Source organism: Melitaea cinxia, chromosome 5 (assembly GCF_905220565.1).
Source record: "Melitaea cinxia chromosome 5, ilMelCinx1.1, whole genome shotgun sequence".
Lineage (NCBI taxonomy): Eukaryota > Metazoa > Arthropoda > Insecta > Lepidoptera > Nymphalidae > Melitaea > Melitaea cinxia.
In genome coordinates this window covers 15,178,128-15,201,252 of record NC_059398.1, presented here as the reverse complement: position 1 = coordinate 15,201,252, position 23,125 = coordinate 15,178,128, and the positions used below count along the sequence as shown (strand labels likewise).

General features: G+C 33.2%; 1 protein-coding gene across 1 annotated transcript in view; it reads left to right on the top strand.

Moving 5' to 3' along the window:
• Window positions 1-1,169: 1,169 nt before the first annotated feature.
• LOC123653873 (proline-rich protein 2-like) overlaps window positions 1,170-23,125 on the top strand; it is a 79,292-nt gene continuing 57,336 nt past the window's right edge. The window contains exons 1-2 of the mRNA XM_045589851.1: window positions 1,170-1,257; window positions 11,946-12,556. Of these exons, the coding sequence (XP_045445807.1) occupies window positions 1,170-1,257; window positions 11,946-12,556 (699 nt within the window). The remainder of the gene's footprint in view (window positions 1,258-11,945; window positions 12,557-23,125) is intronic.

The window sequence follows — 23,125 nt, the reverse complement described above, 5'->3', positions numbered from 1 at the left end:
ATACGCGTTATCGAAGATTACTCAAAACAATAATCATCAAAATCGGAATCCCAGTGAAAAGTTATGCGGTATAAATACAACGTAGGTCGACTAAAAACTAGTCAAGTAAATGCCCGTTATTAGATATAACTCGAAAAGTACTTGTTAGATCTCAATTAAAAAATAAATTGGACCACATGACATAAATAAATTGGACCACATGACATGCAACACCTATCGTTTAAAAAAATCAAAATCGGTCCACACAGTCAAAAATATATCGAAATATAATTGAATTGAGAACGTCCTCATTTTTTGAAAGTCGGATAATAAAAAGTAAACCTAATTACCGAACTAACTAACTTTTTTAACTATTAACCGAACTTAGTCACTGCACAATGTTCTTAACCTATCATCAGGTCAATATTATCGGTTACATAGTTTGGTACTAAATCCGAAAGCTACCGTTTAGATATAATAATTGCGGAATCGAAATGATTTATCCAGACACAAGTTTTACAAATGGTCGAAATCGACAAGCTCGCTTGCAAATGATCCGACAACAAAGGGACATTTTCTTCGCCAGTGAATCATCGAATTGAAATGACAGACCGTACAAAATACCTGTGATGGATTGTGTAAATTGTATTGATGTTTATGTCAACAAAGTATGATATATTTCATATATCTCCGGTGCATTGACCATAACGAACGGTTAATTGTGAGTTCAGCAACGTACCAAGAGAAGTACCAAGTGCGCAATTTGGGTTTGATCATTTTAAAACATTAATTTAACTAATTCATATCTACAAAAAAAAAAAAAAAAAAAAAAAAAAATAAATTAAAATTTCTTTGTACTGTATTACATTGAATAGTGATTCAGATTTGCAATCTATTCCTATAACGATGTTCATTTTTACAAATCTTACTTCATCATGAGTCACAACCTTTAAAATCGAATGAGCCAACGCTTTAAGCGATAATTTCTTAAATAATAGCTTTTGCATATTCAAAAATTATGGAACAATAAATAATATTTACTTATCAATATCACGTTTTTCATTGGCGTTGAAATAAATGCCAAACCAGCAAATTATCTTCGGTCGTGACTCAACTTTGAGAAATCATTTGAAACGCAACGCTCATCCAATGCCTTAGTGGATTGAGCTAGTGGCAAGCGTAGTTTAGCAATGGTGCCAATGGCGCTGATAATGGGACACATAATGGGGTACTATTGCAAAATTACGAATTTAACAAACATGCTGAAACATTTGACCGGTAACCAGACCCAAGCTGAGTTCACCAAGGTATATAATCAGAACAATGCAATTTACATATATACGTATAAATATAATACTCTCTCAGTTGTTGTAAATTTTAGATTTAGTCTTGCTTTTCATAATTTCCTGAATAATAAACCAACTATTAACTTAATGACTTTAATAACTCTAATGAATGCGCCATTAAGTTTTATTACAAGTTTAGTGCGAGTAGATCACACAAATCAGCAACACCTTCATTCGTGCCTTAAATACAAATCAAAGAAAGACGTGACCGGCATCATAGTGCATCGGATTTGAATAAATAAATCACGTCTGTTTCATCCCGGCTCATTTGTTAGCACTCGAGAGAAAGGCGTTCGATCCTTCGCCTCCGACGCAATCATAAACCGAATCTAGCTTTTACTGCCTCAATGGCTACGACGTGTATATTGCCGACTGGTCAGAAATATAACGGGCGAAACGCAGCTGCAATTCGAAGGGCAAATTTTACTTAACCTCAATCTCTCATATAATTTCTTCACGGCGTCGTATTTGCAGTGAAGAAGAACTTATTATTTTTATCTCCCAGAGAAAGCGTATTGTTATAAGGTAAGGCACTTCGTTTCCGGTTCATGCTCGTGCTTGCTCCTATCTCCGGAGCCATCGGTCGCCCGCGATACTATCTGCACGGTATTCACACCATCTCGTTGATCCGCAAGATGCTCTTCGTGACCGGATAAGTCTATTCCATTTATCTCGTGCTGATAGATTTATGGATATAACCCCTCATTAATTTGAACCAATTAGAAGCTGTTATTAACGTTTTAGCGAGATTAATAATTTATTACTTCGAAATTTATGTGAGGCTGTACGATGTTAACGATTTTAAAGGCACTAATATTATCTCGTTGTCTATCACTACCACACAGCTGCTATATTAAGATAGATATCAAACACCTGGATATTTATCTTTTAAGTAACTAGTTTTCTGTAAGCGTTGTCGCGTTGAATTGCACACATTTTTATCTTAAACTTAGTAAATATCTAAAATAGTAATGGCTGCTACAGGTATAGTATCACGTCACACATAACCTGCATCAAAGCTCGTGATGTTACGTTTTGTAATCGAAAAGGTCATCTAGATCAGACAGCTAAGTCGTTAACGCTACCGTTAAACTGCTCGATCACATACCGATATAAAATAGTTGTTCTTTATAACTTTCAGCATTTATTTAAACTTTTACTAAATATCTAATAAATGCCTTATTATTTAAGGGTTTAGCCGTTTAGACCTCTAAAGCGCTTCAGCCTGTGGGCATAGGTCCTCCTACTGGGCATAGGTCTCTTTCCCCATGTAGGAGAAGGATCAGAGCTTAATCCATCACGCTGCTCCAATGCGGGTTGGCGGATATATTCCCTACTATGAGTGTGGCTACGGCACCAAAGAATATAGCCACCCCCTCTCTTCCCGTCGGGGTCGTAAGAGGCGACTAAGGGATAACAAGGTTCCACTACCACCTTGGAACTTAAGAAGCCAACCGATGGCGGGACAGCCGTCTAACCGCTGGATTTGAAACACACAGGCCAAAGACGGGCAGCAGCGTCTTAGGTGCGACAAAGTCAGCCCTGCGGTCACCAACCCGCCTGCCCAGCGTGGTGACTATGGGCAACGCACATGAGTTCGCGCATTTTTGGCGTGAACTTGTGGAGGCCTATGTCCAGCAGTGGACTGCAATAGGCTGTAATGATGAGGAATAATTGACGCCGCCTTGGCGCAACGGTCACAGCCATGGATTGGATCTGTTGCGCTGGCGGTTGCGAGTTCGATCCCCGCACGTGACAAACATTTGTATTTGCCATACAGGTGTATGCCGTGGTCTGGGTGTATGTGCAGTCCTTGTGGGTCTCCCCACCGTGCCTCGAAGAGCAAGTTAAGCCGTCGGTCTCGGTCGTTATCATGTACACCTGATAGCGACCTCTAAAATGTTTTAGCTAAATTCTGAAACTAGAAAACCAGCCATGTGTGGAAAAATTATCATTTATAACAGGGGTCATTGCAAGTTGGTTAAATAAAGACGTAAATATTATTGTGATCTATTTCTAACAGCGTGTGTAATTTGTCTGTCACTTGGTTATTAATATTTTACCTCCAGAGCAATCACAAGTTGGCACACGAAAGTACGCGCGTACGGTACTCAGAGTAAGATGGTGTGTTTTAATGACGTACCTTACATTGAGATAAGTTGTGTCTCATTTGTATTAATGTGATGAATATTACTGACGAAATTCTACATTTGATTTCACCTGTACCTACATGTTTTGTTTGTTGAGATGAGTTTATTTAAAAAATACCGTTACTGCTTTCATGTCAATGTAAAATAGTTTAAAAAACAAAACATATTAAACTGCCTTTTAAAAATAAAAGAAAGAAGATAAATGAGATAAATTTTAACGGTCAAGAAATTGCAGACAGAATTTTTTCTTTTATTTTGATATCACTAGGTCGGCAAACAAGCGTACGGTTCACCTGATGGTAAGCGATTACCGTAGCTTATACACTGCAAGTCTGCAACAACAGAAGCATCGCAAGCGCGTTGCCGACCCTATCCCCAATTCCCCCCAGGAGTAATTTTATATTTCAGACAGATCTTATCAAAAGTTACATAATTTCGAAATTGTATAGCTAGTCGTTTTTGTTCATTAATTTCATAAAGCTTGTTTTTTTTTGACAACTTAAAAGCTGCTCTACAGTTTTTAGATAGTTATTTAGGAAGGTGTATCACTTACTTGTAAGATGTATAAAAGCAGGGAAGCAATCAAAATGTTTACAAATTTAATAATAAATTACACAGGAGAAGATTTTTGATGTAATGGAATCTCATCGTGTGAACGTTAAGACAAATTAAAATCCATACGAGCTATTCAGGAAGTCACGTCTAAGATAATTACATAATTAAACTAAAAAGTAACGATACTAACATATTCTTGGCGCCATTTTTATGACGTGCCTAACTTATGTTCTCACATGTGGTCATTACTGATTTTATTATAATGCCAATAAATTAATAATTAAGGCCAAAACTAAATTAATTTTAATTAGCTTAATAAGTTTTTTTTATGTTTATGTACATTATCTCTTCGAACTTACATTCATTACAGTATACATTTTTCTTTGTAGGTCTTAACAAAACGTTTATGTTTTGTATGAACGCTTCAGCCTGTAATATACCATTCCTGGGCATAGGCCTCTTTCCCCATGTAGGAGCTTAATCCACCACGCTGCTCAAATGTGGGTTAGTGGATATATTCCCTACTATAAGTAACGATCGCTATCAGGTGTATATGATAACAACTGCACAATGAATAATTATAATAATGTAATGAATGTTTTTGTATGTTATTGTGAAACACCGGCGACAGGAGGTCGCGACATCTGTCGCAAATATGCAGTTTAATATTCGAAGTGTGATCAACATAGGGTGACCAGCTTTCACTGCTATTTAAAGGCCTTGAGAAAAACGGCAACACATTGATAATTGATGCATCTAATCCGTTATAAGCAATAGGTATATATTAATGCATGTATCAAAACTTCTAAGCTTTTGTTCGAAAACCAATTATTCGAACTGTTTTATTTGTGTATCTGACGATGGGATTACAGAATAACAATAGTTATAGAGTAATACTTTACCACACAGCATTTCTAAGCTGTTACGTTGTCGAAATAATGCAAACAGTGTGTTTAATTGTATACTACCTTCCAGAGGTAAAAGATTGAAGATAAAGAGGCTATTAATATCTAGGATACAGAAGTTAATGAATATTAAATCTTATTTCGTTAGATATGTAAAAAGTATTGAAAAAAAAACGAGTGTGCTTTAGTAAGACCACACGACTGAAGTAAAACTTTCTATCTTCACTAACTATCTCCTAAACTTCCGTTCGCCTAGCCTGATCACACTTTTCGTGACGCTCTCGTCACGCTTTCACCAGCTTACTCGCCAAGTCAAGCGTGCGTAAAGGAGTTTTACTTCAAAAACAAATTCAAAGATTACATTATCCCGTAATTTTGTAATATCTGTACACCCGAGCTCCATATAACTGTTACGCTGCGCCGCCGACGCGATACCGCTGCTTATCCAAGCATCGTTTTCACTGGGGAAACCGTGCGTATGACATGTAAATAAACAAGCTTGCATTTATCACTTTATGTTATTTACGAACTTAAAACATATCCTACCTTCAGATACACTCCAGACGAGATATTGTACACAAGACAATTGACATCTTGTAAGAGTTAAGAGAATTTTCCGTATTTTCTGATTCCCTAACAAAAAAGAAACAATACATCCGAAGTCAAGGAATTTATTATTTTACTTAATGTTAATTTTCACTGTAGCTTTTATTTACTAAACATATTTTTATAGTATTAATAACTATTAATAATATTTAACGATATAACGAACTTAACTCATTTTGTTAAAATCGACACGTATATTTGAAAAATGTTATTTTCTCTTTAAATACAACTTTCTTGATTTGCGTCATGAATACCACGTGACATGCACCCAACGAACCCTCCAGGGTGGTCGTACCCTTGCTCCAGTTTTTGTCGTTACCTATACGTGAATACTAACGTCTTATCGTGTAATCCAACGATCGTATGCATTATTAAAAAGTTAATATCGTCATGTAGGACCTATGTGTAGGACGTGTAATAAGTATTAAGGAAATGTTGATATATTTTCATTGTTTAAAAAATAAAATTTGGCTCCGATGCAATAATTATAAGTGTAATTTAATTGTAGTTTAATTTTTTATATTAATTTTGTTTAAATGTGTTTACATCTTTATTTAATCAATCAGTTGTAGCATAACTTTGGTTTTGATTACAAAACAATAGATATTGGTATAATTCTAACTTTTATGTGTATCATCATCATCATTTCAGCTTATCACAGTACACTGCTGGACACAGGCCTCCACAAGCTCGTGGCAAAAATGGCACGAACTCATGTGGTTAGCCCATAGTCACCACGCTGGGCAGGAGGGTTGGTGACCGCAGGGCTGACGCTGCTGCCCGTCTTCGGCCTGTGTATTTTAAAGCCAGCAATTAGATGGTTATCCCGCCATCGGTCGGCTTTACAAGTTCCAAGGTGGTAGTGGAACTAGGTTATCCCTTAGTCACCTCTTACGACACCCACGGGAAGAGAGGGGGTGGCTATATTCTTTACTACCGTAGCCACACAGGGTTTTATGTGTATATCAATTCGTTTTCTTAATATTAAAAAAAAATATCCCTCCTAATATCCTAAATACAGCAGATCAGTAAAATGTAAAAAAAAATATATATTAAACAGTGCTTACTTTTTAAATGACTGTCATTTACATAAAGACATTTAATAAGAATTACATAATCACTAGGACGTAGTATAAAACAGAGTCGCTTCCCGCTGTCTATATGCTTAGATGTTTAAGAATACGCAACGGATTTTGATGGGGTTTTCTTTAGTAAATAGAGTTATTCCAGGGGAAGGTTTGTATGTAGGTATAATACATGCATAATATAGTAGAGGAAAATCGATAATTTTTGCAACCGTGCGAAGCCGGGGCGGGTCGCTAGTAATATAAATGATATTAATTTTAACCAGTTTAAATAGCCATATATATTTTAACAATTAACTAAAATATTTGGCCATTTTGGCTTCAAGAAAATAATTTTAACGCATAGAAATGTACAACGCATAGAATATACAGTTGTACACGCGATATTAAATTAATCGATATAATAATAAACTGTTATTGAGTCCGAGTAGCAATAGCTGCGGTATCATTAGAGCTTACGGGTTTGTAGTTGAAAGCTGGGTAATTGTTAGAATTTATATTTTACTTGGAAAACGTGAACGTACTTCCTACAAAATTTTAAAGAAAATCTAAACACTAACCACGTATCAAATTTATAACAACATGAAACAGGAATATTTCATGTTGTATTTGTTTAAATATTTAATTGGTTGCATAATTTTGAAGCTGTTCTATAATGCAATGTAGCATTAAGTTATGTATTGTTAACTCTGCGGCTTTGCATACGTAAGTCTAATTTTCGTGGGATATTCGTGCTGCGGCGTGATTTCTTTTGTGACTTTGTATTAATTGAGATCCATGTAAATACGTTTAGAGAGAGAGAGATATATTTAAAATTCTCGTGTCGCGGTGTTTGTTAGCAAGCTTCTCCGAAACGGCTTTAACGATTTTTATGAAATTTAGTGTGCATATTGGGTAGGTCTGGATCTTTTTTTGTTAAACTTTTTATTTTTATTTTATTATGATTTGGCATTGAAAAATACATACATCCCCAAATTTTCACCATTCTACTACTAACCCCTAATTGTTAATAACGTTTAGTGGCAAAACAACGTTTGCCGGGTTAGCTAGTTTTTATATATTTTTTGTTCGACTTTTATATATTATTTTTTTTATAGGTATTATAATATTTTAGTAAAACTATGAATAATAGATTAAGACATACTTTTCCAAACGAATTAAGTGCTCTCTAAATAGTTAAATCGTCTTTAATCTATCAAAATATGAAGAAACTTAGGAAATATAATATAATAGAAGTAGATAAAATCGTTTTTCTTGACTTATATAAATATAGCAATTTCTATAAGCAACTCCTCCTACTTTCTATCTTTCAGTTATAATCTCATTAAAAGTATTATGTTTCACTATCGCGATCGCTTTCATCCTTTCTTTCCCTTATCTTAAGGGACCGACTTAAGGAAGACGTTTCTTTTCGTTTAATACTTTTAACGAAATGCTTATTTAGATCAGATTCAGATTCTTACGAGCCCTTTTAAAGACGAGAAGTCGATACAAAGGGATATTATGTATAGATTTTTTCGTTTTTAATCATAAAATAGCGATTACATATAGGTACAGGATGGTCGACTCATAACATAAAAAATATTTTACTTTATCAACGTTTTTAATGCTAAGGAAATAGCATTGGACGTTTATGCAGAAGTACTTTACCAGAATAGCTCGTATATTAAGACGAAGTAAAATTTAAAATGGGGCTATGATTTTTTTTTTTTCGCGTGTCATATGATCTACAAAACCCTCAGAACCCCTTATATGAAGTTAGGAGTAGTTAGGAGTCGAGCAACCTATATATTTGATGCTAGCGATTTTAAACTCTATGATGATTACCTTCATAATCTTGATATTTTGACTATTTTCATTTTAATTTTCATTTTTCCTTTTTGGGCGTTCCATAGTTTTGTTAGTTTTAAGTCTAGCTGCACCAGTAGCTCAAAGTACTTATATTTGAACAATATAAAAGTAAATAATACTGTAACTCTCTTTATGCTTTTTTTTTGTAATATTTTTGTGGTGTACAATAAAGTATAAAATAAATAAATAAAAATAATACAACATTGAAAGATAAAGCATCTCAAAATATTTTATAATGCACATTTCACCCGAGCTATTCCTGTCGATCTGCGGTGAACACAATACCGGTAGTGAAATTGATATAAAAACCAATCTCGTTGCGAGAAGGAAATGAGAGAATATTCTCCCCCGCAATTACCCTTGCACATACCGAACGAAAATATAGAGCTAAAGGAAAATTGCTCCTGCAGACTATCATCACAGAGGAGCGAGTAGCGTGGGGCGAGGCACGCGACCCCACGTACACATTCGACAAAGTAACCCTTATTACAACTATCCAAAGCACATATTCCTGAATCAAATTAAAGTTTCTTAAATAGTAAGGTGTGAGCGCATGCGTTTATTTTGGAGGGAAAAGTGTAAGTCGCATCACCATAGCGACGTAAAATCAGTACAATGCGTTCTAATTTTCATCCAAGTGCAGTGCTTTACAATTATCAGCGTGTTGTGTAAATTACTCGCTTATCGACAAATAAATTGTCGGTTACACGCATTTACCGTCGGTAAACACGGCTCGTAGCAAAATATACGATAAATAAAGGCTTTGTTTGAAGTGTTTATTGTGCTGGATCTGATCTTGAGGCCTGTTTGTGTGCACTCGCCTTCATTGTCCGGTCTTTTACCTGTGTATGGGATTTACAAAGTGCATTATTGTAATGGCAGCCGACTAAGATTAGATTTGAACGACCTTGTGTCACGTAACTCACAGACCTACCTTTGTTCCGAGGATTGTTTAACGTACGATTTCAATGTTTTTATTGTTTTTGTTGTAACTTCTCAAGATTTATTGCATGTTACTTGTTAATTTGTAAGTTTCTTACAAATTAAATTAAAGTTAATTAAGTATGCTTTTATAGAATTGAGTCTTCTGTTTTATAAATATTCAACGTTTTAAAGCTAGTTTGATATTATTATGTTTTCTTTATTGTACACCAGAAAACTAATTAAAATGAAAAATATTACGTATTGGTTCACCACTTGTGGATTAAGGTTATCCTGCAAATAAGTTATTAAACTTTATTTTATATTTAATTTAAAAAATAATAAAGACTAAGAAATTAAAAATTCCCTTACCGAACCTTATACCGACCTTACCAAACAGACATAAGTCGAACATGTCCCGGACGTATTTAATTAACACATAATTGATTCCACGTCTATTCTAGCCGACCACGAAAAACTGGCCCGACCCGGCCCAAAAAAAAAACCGGCTAAATTGAGGTAGGCGTTCCTATTCCTCTATTGTATCCGAAAATTAGAACTTTTGATTTGTTTGTGTAATCCATACCTCCGTCATATTCACTTAATTAATACAAATTGAAGACAATGTACACATTTCGTGTGTACCGCGAGTCTGACGCGTAATACATGAGATCCAATAATGTTTTATAAAATATTGTGTTGATAATTGATATGCTTGAAATATTAAATGGAATATATGAAGTTAATTATTACAATTAATATTTTACCAACGAAATATTAATTGCTTTACCAAACACGCAAAGCATCTCGGAACACTATCAAGTTCGGAGAAAAATATGTAGGTATTTAGAAGTATGGTTGTAATAAAATTGTCAACATTACTTTAATTAAATATCATAAATGACATTGGTATTAGCTATGTAGACTGATATCGAAATTAACAAAAAAAAAAAAAAAAAACAATTCAGTAAATTTACAAATTTTTGAACTATCAAATATTTTTTGTGTATGTTATTGTAGTGTCAATAGATGGCGCTGGTTAATAGTGTTTCAAATAATTATTTTTATACGTCCGTTTCTATTTTTACTTTGATTGTAATCAAACATTCACATTAGGAATGTCAAAATTATAATAATAAAAAATATGTGTATTTCTATTTGTCTTTGCTTTGCAAATGATAAACATGTTTTAATTATGTTTCTCATACCATGAACGATGTAATTGTAAAACCATTTTTTAAAGACACATGGCTCACCTGGTGGTATTCAAACAATTAATTTCATAACAGTTGTTAAATACCTGGAAAGATATATTTTTTGTTCAACAGACCCACATGAGCGTAGACGCCGCGTCGCCGTACAGCGCACTCTACGTAAACAAAAGCGTTGCAACTACTAAGTTCCGCAATTATTGGGTAGATGGCGCTGAAAAGTATAATTATTTGTTTACCTTTTTATAACTATTTTTCTACTTATTTATTGCCTTTTTACTAAAACTTTCCTTTTTTTTTATTTGTTATAAAAGATTACTTACATTATATAAATTATTTGAAAATTTAAATTACAAATTACATAATAAGAATTGTTTTTGTCGCACTACAATTAAATTTCACTTGGGCTATACCATATAATAAGTTAAAAAAATTGATTCGTGACTGAATAACTAATGAAATAATTTACTTTTTTTAATCGTAACTCGCCTTAACAATAACCACATATTTTAGATAAAATAAATTATATGAGGGTTTGCGTGTTGCATCGTCGTTTCGTTGCTTCAAACTCTTGTCAATAAAGGTCTTTTTTAGAGATCCTCCAATTGTGTGACCTTTCAAATATATTTTGATAGCAAAAGTTAGCATAGTGGCAAAAAAAATCTTACATCTGTTGAGTTCATAGTAAGTTGCTATCATTAAGATAGTTTGACTAGGAATTATTTTTGTATTTTACTGAACCCTTAAAAGTCTGATCTACTCTGTCTATGAGGTTCTCAATTCGATTGTTTTTTTGTAGTAAAATTTCTTTACGTACGCTTGACTTGGGGAGTAAGCTGGTGAATGCATGACGAGAGCATTACGAAAAGTGTGATTGGGCGAGGCGAATGGAAGTTGAGAGGAAGATATAAGTTAGTGTGAGGATGGAAAGTTTTACTTTAGTCGTGTAGTCTAAAGCACACTTTTTTTTGTAATACACAATTATTTTTTATTTCAATAAAGTTATGGACAATAAAGTGATTGACGTTTGAGTTTAGTTGTGTAACATGGTCGGTTATTCGTCAATCGTGACGGCAATGATCCATAATATGCTGCGTTAATTTAATTTTATGCTAAGCTACAATAATTAATGAGCGTACCTATTACTATATATATCTTATTATTTTATGTTTAATTCTAAATATTTTGCAGTCTAACAAATAGATACCTACAATATAAACTAAAATTTATATCAGTAAACTATAGCAGTAGTCTATATTATTTGTAAATACATACTATATTTTTAATTTACTGTTACGTTTGACTTTTAATAAGTACAATTTATTTTTATTTGTAGATTGGCGCGCACCGATGACGGACGATTCGGAGGCGGGTCGGCGGGCGCGCGCTCCGCCGGCGCCGCCACCGCGCCCGAGCGTGCGCCCCGAGCCGCGCCCGCGCCTCATCCGCCCCTCCGAACACCTGGCCCTGGTGGAGCAGGCCCGGGAGCGGGAACGGCGCCCGCATCCACTCGTACCTTCGGTCACAGTGGTGCAAGGGCCTACGTCCTTTCAAAGCCCCAAAATAGTGCAAGGAGGGTCTTTACAAGGACCACCTATGGTGCAAGGGTCATTACAGCAAAGGCCGTCACTGGTGCAAGGAGAACCCTTACTACAAAGGCCGTCGATGGTGCAAGGAGGGCCTTTGTTACAAGGACCGCATGTGGTGCAAAGATCAAGGCCGTCAATGGTGCAAGGGGAGCCTTTACTACAAAGGCCGTCGACGGTGCAAGAAAGGCCTTTGTTACAAGGTCCGCCAAAGGTGCAGGGGCCCGCTTTGCCGGGTCCGAGGCCACCGCCCCCGCCTCAGGTCCCGAGGCTGTATGTACCGCCTCCCACTCGTATGCCGGCTCCGGTGTCGAAGGCGCATCCTGTTTCGAGGTTGCCGCAGCCGAAGAGAGATATTCAGGTACGTCATGTCGTCTAATGACAATGCAAATCGTAAACTAGTCGTAAAATATAAGCTAAAATCTCTTTTTGTCGTAACTTACAACTTTATATACATGATATTATGTATATCAGTATAATTCTGTCGACTTTGGGTAAAGAGATAATCTCGTATCTTTTAATTGAAAGCAGAGGGTTAGGGCTTGATCCGCTACGCTTGTCCTCTACTATACTGCTATAAATCTTTCAGACTTTCTTTCGAGTTAAATAGGTAAACGGTATCACATGAACTGTAAAGATTAACTAGTGGTGGCCCAGTGGTCGAAATTCGACCATTAATTATTTAAATTATAAGTTTGATCATTATTAAGGTTCTGTTGTCAAAGACTGTACTTCTATAAAATCTATACATATAAAAAAACTTGGAGTGTGTGTAGGTTATATTAAAATAGCCGCTTTAAATGCATATTGATTGATATATACACGGTACATATATATGTACCAAAATAACATTTTTAAAATTTTGTCTGTCTGTCTGTTTATTCCGGCTAATCTCTGAAATTGATGGACCGATTTTGACGGGACTTTCACTGGCAGATAGATGATAACATAAGGGGTTACTTAGGCTACTTTCATTTTAGAAATTTATTTATTTTATAACTGCAAAATGAACAATTAACTTTTTTGTTAAATTCCACGCGGACGAAGTCGCGGGCAAAGCTAGTAATAAATAAAAGAGTATACATGCGTGTGTGTCCAATACATGGTGTACATAGTGTGTGTAATCTTATTATTTTATTTTTTATTATTGATTCAATATATTTTATGCATAACAAAACATATTAGCATTCTGCACTCGTCTATAAAAACTATAAGTGTGCGAAATTTCATACTCCTCCGTCCGCGCAATTTTCGTAAAAAGGACTACAAAGTTTTTGCTTCACGTATTATTAATATACATACATTAGTTGTAAAATACATTAATGTAAATGTAATATCCATTAATGTAAATGTAATATACATTAATGTAATTAATATATTATACTTTAGTTAGTTCTTGAAAACACAGCGTTAGCTCGTACTGGAACTTTTAACTATCTTGTATCGCTTCAATATTTGAACTCAAGATGAATGATATCTACAGTTCCATCTCTACTCTAATGAATTTATTCAGTTAAATAAATGTATCTATAACGAGATAACGACATGCGGTTCGAAAGAATGTCGATAAAAAATCGAGCTCGTTATCCTGGAGATCTGTAAACGGTAAGGCGAGTGATAACTCCGAGAGCGCTCCTCGACGGGAGATGAAAACTTTTTCTAAAAACCACATTGTTTCGAGCGCTTCGAGTTTTAACAGCGTAACTCGGGAGCTGGTTTGATTCGTAGCGGAATACGAACTTTATAATTATACTTACTCAAACACAAAATCGGAACGAAAAACATAGTTGATAAAGTAAGATTAAAACTACACGTGTATCATTATTGTACCATAATCTTTTAGTATATTTATATGTATACTTAATAAGTGTCTTTTAGGGGATCGAAGTGTAAAGAAAAACCTAAAATAAAAACTTAAAAGCTTTTAATTTAAAAAAAATGTGTATGTGTTATCTAAAAATTAATAAATCACTTATATCTATCTATGTCTTTCAGAAAATCCAGCGCCTCTAACAGCACGCATATTTTTTAAAAATTCTCTTAATATACCGACAGTACGTAGTTAATTTTTTATCAATTTTAGTAGTCTTTTTCGCCAAAATAAATTTGAAAGTGACGACTTCATTAAGACTGCAGCTTTTTCAATTTATTTCACCATTGTTCGCTGTTACATAAATCTTCATCTACTCTTCCTCCATTAAATAAACTATTCGATTGGTAAGAGTCTATCGTAGTTTTGTGTTTAAAATCATATTGAACATAACGTCAGAGATAAAAGTAAGTTTTTAATATAATGGTCTTAATTTTTATTTATTACTTACTGACTGTCGATTAAATTTATAATTATTCGCGATGTTTAAAATTCGGTGTTCGGTGTGTTTGAAGAAATTTCGTAACTTTATCGAGTAGAACAAATTTTAATGAAGTAACCAAAAGAAACTAAAACTAATTTCGATTTTACTTTTAAATTACCATTAATATATTACTTTTATCAAAGATGGCCTAAACTTATTATTGGTTGATTTTATTTTTACTTTTTATCATATTTTTTGTATTTATATACATACCTATTTGTAATCGTTGGTTTTAACTCTAAGAATAGGCGAATGCTTTACAAGAAATCCTGTTTCAATTCTGTTAGTTTAAAGCACATAATATGTGGGCGACACTTTCCTTGTCGAAGATCAAGTATGCTAATGATTGTATTTATCAGAACGATGATACGGCATTATTCACACGAGTACACATCAGTGGAAAAGCGATAGTGATCTTAGTCAGCTATAGACAATGGGAATGTGAATATTGTTCGTGGTGCCACGTCAAATGTATTGGGTCCTCGAGTTACGTTATGTATACGTAATCTTTTGCGAAACCACAACACTTCCAGAATTCGTTTAGTGGTTTTGAATAATACACAAGCTTTGTTTGATGTATGGAGGGATAGAATTTTTTACTGATGATTTTAACCGCTATGATTGACCAGGATACTTGTATGGATTAATAATATTTAATGACTATAACGGAAATTGTCATCGAAGAAATTTAGAACGTTCTTTTAAACGTTCCGCATAAAGAAGATGGGGACTTTTGGGCCAAAATGTAATGAGTAGTAGTAAAATTGGTCATATTTTTTTATTTTAAAATATAAAATATCAACTCAATTCTGAATCTGGAAGCGGAGAAAATTGAGAAAGATAGTTATCATCAAATAATTTGGGTATCGATTCAACTATAATCGATTACAGAATTCAAAAGGAAAATGTTTGCACTATTTAATTAACTCAAGATATTTAGATACACAATTAAAGCTGTAAACAATAATGTGCATTTAAAGAAAGTTACATTAATATCGAAAATATCAATTAATATCAGATAAACCAAAATGATTATCGATTTCGTATTGATTTAAAATAAATCATATTTTTAATGACAGTTTTGACAGCTGACTAACAGTAATACTGTGTCCGTCACTCGTTTCGTGTTTACTGTTTTCCGATGCATTCTGAGTCCATTCCTGATATTTATTTATGGTTTCAAGTGTATATCAATATTTGTAATGAGTTTTCAAACAGTCTTCACTAAATATAACAAACATTAGTGCTACAAGAACTAAGTGATCGGGTTTTATTATAGACATTGTAACATAACCTCACTTTTACAAAAAGTCTAATAACTCCACTCTCAGGTAGCCAAAATATAGATAATTTTCAGCGAGGGATCAATAAGCCTAAATGCATTAATTGATACCATTTTCATTTCATTACATTTTGGCCCAAGAATGTATGGAATCGTATCCATCTCCTTTAATTACATAATTGAACAAAGTTCTATTCGTATTTTTTAATAACAGTTAAAACAATAAAAAATTTAGTAGACTTTCAAATAGGTGTATTTTTAAAATTAATAATACCTTTGTATATATATTTATATATATAGTATAGTCATACCTACAAACTAACACAACACAAACCTCGTTATCAAAAACATTTAATTATATAAATAATATGTTTACTCTTAAGAAGTTAAGAGCAAAAAAGGCCCTTTAATAAGGGAAAGTAATAATTATTGTCTCATATTTTATTTATGAAATGAAAGTACTTTCGTAATGACGTCAGTTTTACAATTCCCCATGACCCAGTTTCAACGATACGAAGCAAAGACCAGACAGGGCGGAGTAAGTCCTTGGCCTTAGGTTATTCGGTACGTTCCATACATAATCTTCCAGAACATTAAAAATTTTGTATTTAGAAATTGTGTGTGTTGAGTAGTATTTTTTTTAAATTTTCGAGACTCAGTTTCTGAAAGTATATAGTTTTTTTTATATCTATAAGACAAATAATACCCAGACTAGCAGTTTGTCTAATCCTTTCCAGACTAGCAGTTTGAATGAAATAATATGGTCGCTTTTACTAATTACAGCTAATGAGAACGTAATTGGTACTGCACTTCAACTGCACTCGACTTCATCTAGCTTCCTCTTTTTCGTACTTTTATGATGTCGAAAGGCAAGATTTTTTAAATTGTGGTAATTTTGCCGCCCCCTTAAATATGCCGCCCGGGGCCATGGCCCCGCAACGATCGCTGAACAAGAAAAGGGCAGATCGGTAGGATTTCTTCAAATGCGATCCGTTAGATAAGTCGGTCACATGTCGTGTTGTTGGTAGCTCGACAGCTATCTTAGATCTGACAGCTTACATCTAGCAGCGAAACGGCTGTACTTATACGGATTGATAGCTGCGACTTTACTGCGATTGTTTTAATAGAAAATCTCTAGAAACTCTCAACCGACTTGAGAACTTATTTTACACAAAATGCTCCTGCATATTTAAAATAAACGTTCACATGAAAAACTACAACAAGCGTAAAATCGCGTTGACAGTTTCAAATAAGGCATGAAAATAACGCCTAAATTGAGTGGACGTTGTTAGTGAAAAGTGTCTAATTCGCTGAGCTAATATATATCCAATCTCACGCCTCATTAAAATTTAGCGATCGGTTTAAACTTTGTCGAATATCGTGATATTCAATTTAGTACGCATGCACCACATTAAGGTCCCTAATGGTCTGGCCCAGTTCTATTCTTTATCCAACGTCGGATTGGCTCACTAACAGCTCGAGGAACGCGCAATCCATTGTTGTATGAAAGAGATCGTTTGTCTTGGTTTTATTGCTGTAAAATTGTTCGTCGGATGCTAAATGGCGTTCCGATACAAGAAGCTATAACGGTAGTTGAAGAGGCATGTGGAGTTTTATTGATGCTGGAATTGTTATCATTTCGAACGATGAACGTTTATACAACTTGCAAAACTTGAATGACAATCGTACTTACATTATTGTGTCCTTTACAATACATATATATATACACAAGATTCGTTTTTAATTTAAAATCTTTTTTATATTTTTTTCTATTTTGTGTTGTTTGTGTATTTAAAGAATTCGACGACGCGTTGTCGCAACGATCACAACACTGGTTGGCTGATGCGCTGGCGTTTGCGGATTCGATCCCCGCATATGACAAACATTTGTAATAGCCATGCAGATGTTTGCCGTGGTCTGGGTGTTTCTGGAGTCCTTGTGGTCCTCCCCATCGTCGAGCACGCTAAGTCGTCGGTCCCGGTTGCTATCATGTATACCTGATAGCGATCGTTCCTCATAGTATTCGTATTATATCTGCCAACCCGTATTGGAACAGCGTGGTGGATTAAGCTCTGATCCTTCTTCTACATGGGGAAAGATGCCTATGCACAGCAGTGAGATATTACAGGTTGAAGAGAGCGAAAAGTATTCGATAGAATCGTAAACGATTTTGCAATTCTTTCGTCACGTAGTTAAGGTAATGGTGACCATTTTTAGACTTAATTAAATTCGTGTTCTTCATCAAATGATAAAAAATACCTCCCTGGCGATGATTAACAACATTATAAACAGGTTGTTCCTACAACGTTGAAAAGTCGTTCAGTCGAAATTAATGTGGAAAAGAAAGGATTAACACATATACAAGTATTAATTAGCTAGAGTACTTAGGTAGTGGATGATGCAACTTCTATTCTTACTTCTATATTAATTAAATAATTCTACATTAATAATAATTATATATTATATATATATATATATATATATATATATATATATATATAATGTCATGTACTTAATTTTTTATGTGAACTCTTATGTTACAAAACCAACATTAAATGATCTTCTCTACAAGTATCTTCACGATAACTGAATATTTATTAACTTACTAAATCTTATTTGTGTTGTGCTCAAACGCGTTGTCTGTTTAATTCATCAAATCCCCTTATTACTCTTAATTTAAAAGTCATTGGATATTCAAATAATCCCATTCAATTGATTTTCGTCTTTTGAACTAATTGATATTCTCTACGAGCGTGACAAGAATGATTTAAATAAAAAAATGATTGTAATTACAAACCATCAGCAAATATATTACTTTGTCAATATATAAATTGATGTAATATGAATTCAATGGAGTCTAATAGTCGGTATTAATAAGTAACCGATCAGACCGCCTGCGGACGCGTGGGTGACAATCGATACGTTTATAAAAAATATAATCGATAGGCAGAATCGATTCGATGTAATAATAAGAAACATTTATGAATTCAAGACTTTCTCTTTTATTAGACTCGACATGTATGACTTGTCACATTTCGATTTTATACTATGTAAGAAATATATGTCGCTTAAACGTTGTAGTAATAGATGTGAAAAATGTCTTTAAAATATCAAGGTTTTTCGATATGCCTCTAAAATAATTTAAGTATAGAATTAAGCAAAGTTAAATAATAATAGAACCTTTAGTGGTGTGAAAAACATTTGTCAGAATGTATTTGAATATTGTATAATGATTTAGCTCATAATTACATTCTCAAAGTTTAACAGTGAGTTCTATTTTATATTTATATACAACTTATAACTGTGTTAGAAGTTAGACGATAATAATTTGATTACTTACAATAACTACACACTGTATTTGTTGCTTGCTTCTTTTTTATCAATTTTACTAACATTTAAAACTGCCAGTGTCTCCGTCTGTAAATATCAAAATAACTTTTAATTTTAAATGACAACTCAAACGCGATTCTAGAAACCGTGTAAGTAAAATAAAATAAGTAAAAGTTGGATTTGTTTTGATGGCAAAATTTCTCACTTCTGTAATATATATTTTTGTCGCGTGTGTGTATAAAATAAATATTTATGAGTTATGTATGTCTATTTGAAAAAAAAAACCATTTATTCAGCCAACAAAAAATCTAAAAGACCATTTTATTCGATGTACGTCTCAAAAGATTTCAAGAGACTTTACAAATTAAGGATTTGTAGTTTGTTCAACATCATAAAATGTTACTTTTTTTACTATTAAGGAGAAAAAGAACATAAAATAAAGACTTCTGATGATAATCTTATAAAATTATGTCGCCAGATCCAAAGACAAGGAAATCTTTGGAGAAGTCCTTCATCTGAGAAGGGGTCCATGTATGTAAAAATAAAAATAATAACTGGAATATTAATACTTTACCTATACTATGATATGTTTGATTTTTTCAATTTTTTCTGTAAGATACATATCCAAATCTTTTTATATTTTATATTTTTAATTTATTTTGTGTAATATTTCAAAGGAAAATAATAATAATCGAGCATGGAATTTGAAATTCAATATTGTAAATTTATTTTGTAAATGCATGGAATAAAAGGCTTTTTTATTTTTTATTTATTTTATTATTCTGACAAAATATATTTTGTTTTAAATATGTAGTCTAAAAATATTACCATTCTAGTTACTATCATATACATCATACAACTTACCATATAAAATTGTAAGTCTGTAATAAACATTTTTAAACCACATAGATCGTGAAAATATAAGAATAGGTCCAATTACTTGATATGTCGAGTAAATTCTAGAAAATTCCAAGCAACGTGATACAAAAGAAAAAGATCGTGTACTATTGGTATTGGTAACGGGAGTTTGTAAGTAAAAGCACGTTAAAAGTCGAGTGTAACGTTATCGGATTACAAGAGTTTTATCTTCGACGTTTTTAAAACCGCCTCTAGTCAAGTGGGCGTGCTTTATTGTTTCGTGTTTATGTGCCGTGTATATTGAGTGTATCAGTGCAGTCAATATTTATATCGTTGCAACCAACTGGTTGAAACAGTCGTTCAGTTCAATGACTAATTGAAAAATACGATACGACTAAACGCCTCAACTTTTATGTGTATAGGTATTCTTTGTGTAGGTATTTTTATTTATAACTAGCTTATACCCGCGGCTTCGCTCGCATTGAATTTTTTTAGTAAAAAGTAGCCTATGTTACTTCTAATACCTCCAAGAATATGTGTACAAAGTTCGATGATGATCGGCTAAGTAGTTTTCGCGTAAAAGCGCAACAAACAAACTTACATTCACCTGTACTATATATATATATATATATATATATATATATATATATATATATATATATAATGAAAGAAAAAAATAACAATAAATATAGAAAAACGTCAAACAACTGAAACTTTGAAAAAATTGGATTGGATATTGACGTGACCGTCGATAATACAGTGCAACGGTATTACAGTACTCAGGGTTGGAACTTCATTACTGGACTGCTAGATGGCGTTGAAGTAGCTAGATTTTGACATTTTTGACAAACAATTTTTTATTTTTCGTATTTTTTTTAATACAAAATATCCTATGTTACTTCTAATACCTCTAAAAAAATGTGTACAATGTTTCATGATGATCGGTTGAGTAGTTTTCGCTTAAAAGCGTAACGAACAAACTTACATTCACATTTATAATATTAGTAGAGATTTAAGTAATACTTTTTAGATACAATACGGAAAAAAATATAAAAATACAATATCCATTTCAGTTACCTAAATAACGCGCGGCGTTGTCGTAAAGCGTTACTCGGTTTTGTGATAACATGCTTACGTAGTTTGCTTGTTTGTTTGGCGCCGACTCAAAATGTGTAAATTTAATTACTTTAATATTTTATTTCTTAATATACTTTTCAGTTTTGCGTTCGCTTTGTAATCCAGCTGAGATATAAATGTCCATGATTCAAGTTCGAACTGGGCGTGTAGTTGTATTGCGTTGTTACATGACTGAGACATAACGATATCGATTTGATAACGTGTTGTCAAATTGTTTTAATGCAAACATCTTTGATTACACGCTCTTATATTTAACACCAATAGAAGCGATCACTAAATTCTTTTAGGTTACCTTTTAGCTAATACTAGTACTTAACTTCGTGAAATTTCGGTTCTAAAATCTCGCGAGATTGCTAGTCTCGCATATAATTCTGCATCACAACACGTTTCGTGTTTCATTTACTTCAAAAAATATATAATTTATCTATAGTTTGAACTAATTTAGTAGGTAATTAGATGTTTGTATCGAAATTGTGCATCAAAACCAGTTCTATATAACATACTTAAATCATGTAAGTTAAATATATAGTTAAAAACTCGAAATTTTTTGTACAATACTACAACTGACTCTTTTTCTACACGAAGAATGAAGCACTCGCCCAACACTGGCGTGTTACTGGCTAAATCAATCAATACTACAATAGTACTATGGTACATTTTTTGTTGTGACATGCTTTAGTACTTTCGATATAATCTTAAGTTATATAATACATAACAATGTATATAGTGTAGCACATTTTATTTGTATCTTCAGTATTAAGGTTAGGAGAGCGTTTTCTGATAGCAGTCATTTACCGCCCACGTCGCCTCGACACGCTGATTGACATTTGACGGCTCGTTGCAGTTCCATTGTCGTTTCACGATACGTTTTGATCTGGACGCCGATTAAAACTTGTAACTAGCTTCAAAGGAAACAAATTGTGCTTACTTAGATACATCGAAGTGGAGTGAGGAGTAACTATAACAGGGCGTTAATCATCGAGTCAGGCAGTCAGGCAGGTAAAGAAGTTTGTAGACAATTGTAAAGTAGTAAAATAATATATTTTTTCAAGTGGATTAACTATGCGTTGTCATGTGTCGTTAGACGTCGGTAAAGGGAAATGGTAATGTGTGTTCCGTATGGGCCGAATGGACCGATTATGCAAATATTGTCTCAGCGTTCGACTTGCACTGCCATATAAAGAGACAATGAAATGGGCCATTTTTAAATACACCATCGTACACTTCACATGGAAATTTTTCATCCATTTCCATAATTTGACTTCACGGTAGCTTTGTTATTAAACGTCTGACTGGAAATGCTATTATCCTGTCGTTTTGAAGAAAAAAAAAAAAAAACAATTCTGACATTAATGGACGTTCGTTTTAATACTGCGCTGTCATAAACTGTGTAATTTTTAAATTATAACCTTTTAATATCAGGAACTTTCTATTTAATCTCGAAGAAAAGAATTTATTATCTTAAAACAATTTTACTCTAAAGGATTAAACATAAATCAAAGTCTGTAATAAATTTTTCAATCAATCATCGTATTAGAAAAATGAAAGTTTATTCAAATGATATAATAAATAACATGAATTCATTATATTCTATAGATTGATATTTTCTGCGTAAGTCATATTTGTAAGTAAATAAAAATAATGTAATTAGTCAATATTATTTATATAAGTAAAACTTTTCCCAAATAAAAAATTCATATATTTGCATGTTTTACATTATTAATTGCGTCATATTTACTTCGGTTAAAGTCGTTTTTATATTATGTAGTAATATATTAATTACTTTATGTGAAAGTAATTACTATTATGTCATTTATTTATTTTCTTTTTGTGGCACTGTCGGCTTGCGATCGAATACGAATAATTATTATTTTCCATTATACTTTACTTTTTTTTTGTTTTGGCTAAACACTACTTATTATTTAAGTAGTTTATCATTTTAGACCTAAATATAGTTTAAAAGTAAAGT